The 6,000-nt window shown below is 41.0% G+C and overlaps 1 protein-coding gene across 2 annotated transcripts in view; it reads right to left on the bottom strand.

Moving 5' to 3' along the window:
• Nucleotides 1-5,726, bottom strand: part of LOC146458951 (uncharacterized) — an 8,296-nt gene extending 2,570 nt beyond the window's left edge. Inside the window, exons 1-4 of one of the 2 annotated variants that reach the window (XM_085090163.1) lie at nt 5,372-5,726; nt 4,169-4,556; nt 1,418-1,481; nt 23-158 (exon numbers count right to left, since the gene is read on the bottom strand). In XM_085090163.1, the coding sequence (XP_084946289.1) occupies nt 23-158; nt 1,418-1,481; nt 4,169-4,556; nt 5,372-5,441 (658 nt within the window). In that variant the 5' untranslated portion in view covers nt 5,442-5,726. The remainder of the gene's footprint in view (nt 1-22; nt 159-1,417; nt 1,482-4,168; nt 4,557-5,371) is intronic. The other variant, XM_085090162.1, reaches the window with a different exon arrangement.
• Nucleotides 5,727-6,000: the final 274 nt, after the last annotated feature.

Raw genomic sequence — 6,000 nt, 5'->3', positions numbered from 1 at the left:
GTTTTGTAATCACTTTCTTTACCTAGACGCTTTCCATGTAGCGCATGATCTCGATCTTTGCATCCACAGGTGTCAGAATCCATTATCTTGTTCTTCTTAGTACAAAGAACTTTGTAAAACTGGCGGCAGACACAAGAACATTTTTCTCTGCTCCATGTCTGTGAAAGACAAAAGCAATAAAATCAAAGCTTAACGCATGCTCTGAAGTTAGGTGGGCAAATGTTGGCATAAATCGAAGAGCACACTGTCTTAAAGCATTTTTTCTTGTGTGCCTTGGCTTGCCTTCTGTTAAAAGCCCTGCTTCTGGCCTAGCTACAACCGGAAGCGAAGTGCTTATCAAATGGGGACGAAAGTCACCGAAAGCTTGCATTGGAAATGTTAACCGTGGCCACAAAGCGGATTTGTGGGTGGTCAAACGGATTCGGACAATAGGCGGCTCGAGTCAATTATATGCAACTTTTGGCGAGAATTACTTCAATGCAGCCTTGGTGGCCAAAGTCTCCAAACTACATGTAGAGGTAAGAAAATTGAGAAGAACTTGAGTCGATGGCTATAAATGATGACAAACTTTAGCCAAATAAGAGATTTACGTGCGTAAGCTCGCGCGCAAATTTAAGCTTCATCGGATTGAAAAGAATTTCCAGTGGCAAAGACTAGATGACTGTCAATCTACACACCAAGATGCTTCATGCTATATCATTGCTGTAAGTACTGGTCTGCTGCTGGTATTAGGTGGAGTACAGATTACAAATTACTTTTTGCCGAAGTTGAAAGATAAGGTATAAAGTTTCCAATGCGCGTCCGTTTGCAGCTTGTTTGCCCCTGGAAGACTGAGCAAACTACACGCATATATTTCCCCTCCACTACTCTTTAGGGACCCAGACGTCGCCAGTAATTTGTCTCCCCCCCCCCCCCCAAAAAAAAAAAAAAACCAGGAGACAACAACAACAACTGCAAGGCTAAACAGGACGACACAGCTGTTTCTTCATAACTGCTCAAATCTGAATGATAAGAGAAGCAGAGACCGATACAACGTAGAATTACGTTTTTAAAGTGTATTAAAACGTAATTCTACGCTTCTCTTATCATTTGTATTTGTTCAGCCGATCAGATATCAACAATTGATCCAACATATACCAGCAGGATTACCGTCCAAGGTTGATTGTTTAGACATTACTAAAATCTGAGGCATCTATTTTTTTTGAAAGACGCAGAATTGACAATTGACGTATCTTGTACTCGTCCCCTAATCGAAAAGGGGCCCCTCTTCAGTATTTTAAGAGGGACAGTCTTCTAGAGGAAGGTGGGCGGGGGGTGGGAGGAGGAGGGGGGCACCTGTATGCACGCAAAGTTATATTAAATACAGACTAACTACCCTGATGGTAGGCCTACAGACCATCGTTTCTATATTGATTACCTTTTTTGCTGAGCAGAAATCTGGTGATCTACTGCATTCATAACGACAAGAATGAGGATTCCACCTGAAAGAGAAACGTGATAATATGAATAGGATCCAAGTCACAAACTATCTTAAAGGATTTATATATACTACCTCACCCCCAAATTGAATTATATCTCCAAGCAAAGTCATCCCCCTTCCCAGACCCTCCTTCTGTCACCGAATTCTGTTGGGTATCTCCGGACAGTTCGTGATTGGCCATTATTCCTGATTAATTATTGTATAGGAGGGAAACAGCGTACGGTCAACTCTCGCCTCGCGGACACCTCGCTACAACGGACTCCCCGATAATACAACAACAACAACAACAACAACAACAATTTATTCGCATTCCTATATAGATAGATGGTATCGCACACAAAAAAAAGGAAATAAGTAAAATATACGGCACGCGCCGACTGCTCAGTAGATGGCGCAAACGTAACGTAGACATCAACTGTCGAGTACGTGGTTGATCGATAGCCTGCGAGCAAGCTCTCTTTAGCTCTCTTCTCCCTTTTTTCCTCTCGCGGCTCTTTTCGCTCGCCGCTCGTGCTGTCCTTCCGCGACCTCAAGGAGAGATTACTCGCAGGCTAGTGTCGATTAAGTTGAACGACATATGTCGATCTCTGATGTGGTTAACTTGCGATCGCAACTTAATAACTTCCGATCGCACTTTTTACTAACTTCCGATCGCAACTTTTACTAACTTGCGATCGCAACAATAACTTGCGATCGCAACATAATAACTTGCGATCGCAACTTTTACTAATTCGCGATCGCAACTTTTACTAACTTGCGATCTTGTCAAGTTAGTATGTTTTGTTACATGGTATGAATGGGCATGCGTGTTGACTCTTGATCAGTGGAAAAAGATTGTTGGTAACTACATCCGTGAGCGTTTCTTTCTGACCACTCTCTTCGTTTTACTGAAAGTTTCAGATGGCTGTGCTCTTTCAGATTATCTGTCAAGTTAAGGAATATAAATGGCAACCATGAACGAAATTATTGTATTAACAAGACGCTTTTCAGAGCGTTTACGTGGGATGCGTTGACTATGTTTAGCACTAGTGGCCTCATTTATTGTACGCCTCGCCGATTTTTTAACCTTCCCTCCCTTCGCGATTGAACTAACTGAACAGTTTTAGTCAGAAAGATTGCGTGATATTGAGTTGCGCTACTTGAAATTTTGCCGCCTAAAAATAGTTCCCGCCAGAAAATGTCTTCGGCTGAAAGGAGCACTCTTTTTATCTGAAAAGTTCACTGCTAATCATAACTTTTTGCATACATTAAAACTTGACAACTTTCATCATATTTTTGCTTCTCATACAAAAGTCTTTCGTTGTACCGGAGATTCTATTACAATAACGTGGCGTGACTCACGTTTTCTACTCTTGTTATGTAAATAAAAGTGTAAGATTACAATGTAAGATTACAAATTGTTTTCGTTTCATCAAAAAAACAGAAAGAAAACAGGCAAAAAGCTTTCCTAAATGAAACCTTTAATCTTTTTGTGAAGTGGATTTCCAGTTGCGTTTAAGCATCAAATCGACAAAGTCATGCGATGTGTGTTTTAGCTTATCAATGATCTTTCCCCCAGGTATTCTGGATGGTTCTACAACTGTCAAACAGAAGCATGATTCCTTCGCTTTGAACTCTCCAATTTCCACCGTTTTCACTGTCGAGCGCTTCTTAGAAGTTATTCTTTCGATTTACTGCTTCAAAAGGGTTAGTTTTCTTTTTGAAAACGGCACATTGGAATCTAAAACATTAAAACAATTTAACCACGCCACTAAAGTCAAGCCTTTTTAGTTCCACCGAGAGATCACTGGGACCTGAATAATCACAATAGTAATTAACTCCCGTCCGATCCCTCCTGACATACACTAAAATATTGCATTCTGATTGGACCGTTTTTGTTAAAGACAATAAGGACAATACGAGACAAAAAGATCCCCTCTAGGAGAAAACTGAATTTGATACATCTAAAACGAGTTAATAATTGAAAGATGCGCATTTGTGGATACAAACGGCCCCCATTTTATAACGTGGGCTGCACAGGCATCCCACGTAATTAGTAAGTTACGATTGCAAGTTATTAAGTTGCGACGAAAAAAATCGATGTGTCCCTTATGTACGATGTAAGAATCGAGAATCGCGCAATCACGGTTCTATTGACGAGTGGCGAAGCCACAACGCACGAGTAAACTAAAAGATCGCGTGATTCTCGCCCCAAGACTCCGCAGTATGTCCTAGGGAAAGTTAGACTCGAGGAAAAATTTAGCATTCGCAGAGTAATTTGCCCCATTGACGGGTACTGAAACACAAAGTAACATACAGGGGGACTTTCAATCGGGTGGACAAAACGCGAGTAAAACAAAATTCAAGAAAAAATTTTGGTCACCGTAACAAGAGTCAATTTGTGACTGAATAGGAAGTTAAGTTCCAACGAAGGGAAATGACCCTGGGACAATCCCTAGTAACTTGTAGACTTCCTCTTTGTGTGACGGCTAAATTCCTGAAGCTGCAGGGCTCGCTAAAAAAAAAAAAACACAACGCTTTTGCTATTTTCAGTAATCATTTGTACTTAGTGTTTGTATAAACCACGATGTTTAGTTGTTTTAATTTTATTTTCGTGTGTAATGTACCTGAAAACTAGCTGGTGAGCTGTCTCACTAAAGCTAAACGTATGTACACAATAAAATTGACTTGAATTGACTTAAACCATACCTGAAACCTTCATTGTGTGGTATGATATGTTCAGGTGGCGGTCCGTGGCGAAACTTACAAACGCATTCACACTTGTCCTCGTTCCATTCCTGCACGCGGAGGTCGCACTTAAGCGGACTCGCCTCGTGCGCACACTCTGACCCACAGCTAGTGTGGTTACGCACCGTAACCACAGTGTTACTCATCGTCTCAGTGGAAAAGGCATTAATTTCAATGTTCTGGTAAGCGGTAGCCCTGCACTCTTTAACGTTGGGACTGAAGTCGTCTACAGACCCCTGGCACCGGTGCAGGGAAACGAAATAAGGACGAAATCTGTGCCGAGTGGGGTCAACTGCTACTACTGTCGGGACTGGCTCATTGCATTGGACATTTGGAAGTTTCTCAGCAGCTAAAAGAAAACGTAACGCATTAAATAATGAACTATGCATAGGGATAATATGATAGCCATTGCTTTGAACTGTAGAAGAAGCAGATGACTGACTGCCGTATTTCCCGATTCGGGTCATTGCGTTCATTGGGTTCCTTTCGGTTTCCGATACCGACCATTCATAGTTTGTTTTCATCATCAGTTAAATTAATAGCCAGCCTCAGCCGAGCCGAACAACTCCACTAATTTTATTTACCGAGTAAGTCTAAATAGCTGGACAATGTAACGCTAAAACAGTATGCGCGTTTCAACTGTTGGGATAGTAATGTTTACTCATGCAGACAAGCTCTGTATATTATGTTAAAACACTAGTGAACAGGGAAAACGTGTATTACTTAATGGGGGTTTCCCCTGAAATCTTCAGAACTAAAATGGTGGAAATTATGGCTTTATGTCTGAGAGAGATTTTGGCGTGGGTTAGATTCCTTTTTAAAAGCTAATAGTGTATTACTACAAACGCAAATCTTGTAGCGGAGGTGTTGCACATGGCACGGAAAGAAAAACCGGAAGTAATAGCCGCTGAGACGAGCGAACAGTTAATAGTTCATTCATTCAGATTGAAAGTCGCTTCGTTAACTGAGAACGGAGGTTAGCTATCCATAGTACATGTATTGATTCGATGTACAGTACTTTAAACTTGGTATAGATTTAACTAATTGGCTAAGGGATTTCGATCGCTTGAAGCCATCGCTAAACATTACACAAATTCTTGAAGCGCCGCGCCGTAGTACTACTACAAGAATGAATTAAAACTAATATAAGTGCTCGTGGCTTACCGTGAGTCAGTTGAAATACGGCGTTCACGAGCACCAGATAGCTCAAGCTAATCTGCATCGCTCCTGCCATCGATTACTCCCGACTTACTCTGTCTCAGCTGTGTTTTTGCCGCTTGTATAAAGCAAAGGTCCTTTACCTCGCCCTTCAACTCGCATATGATATGACTGATTAGCCGGCTAATCTTACGTTATTCACTTCACTATCAACTTTCGAATGCAAATTAAGGGGCGGTCCTGTCACGAGACGAAAGGTAATGATCTAAAAACAAAAGGTTAAGGCATTAAAGGCCCAAAGACATTTTAAGAATTTTACCTCCCTTTGTCATTGAAGATGGGTATTCCCCCACCAAAGTTAATACAGCCGTGGGAAAATCGCTGGTGACAATTCCTCTTTATTGGGCTAAATGGCCTTGCTCGCTCCAATTCAGCGTCGAATTAATTAAGTATTTAAATTCTTCTTTGTTTGAAAAGGAAATGAAAGTTTGTGAATACAGTATAAAAGAACAAGTATTGAAACCAAGACGTTAGCGGCGCCGCTTTATAACAAGGAGTAGAGAGTTTTTATACAATATAAAGCATTCATTCAATTTTTTGTTTTAAGGTCGGGATTATTTGTAGTATATTTATTT

The sequence above is a fragment of the Pavona decussata genome, unplaced genomic scaffold (genome assembly GCF_977016875.1).
Source record: "Pavona decussata unplaced genomic scaffold, jaPavDecu1.1 SCAFFOLD_225, whole genome shotgun sequence".
Taxonomy (NCBI): domain Eukaryota; kingdom Metazoa; phylum Cnidaria; class Anthozoa; order Scleractinia; family Agariciidae; genus Pavona; species Pavona decussata.
Note: the sequence above shows the minus strand (reverse complement) of the source record. Positions and strands in the feature narration are given on the sequence as shown.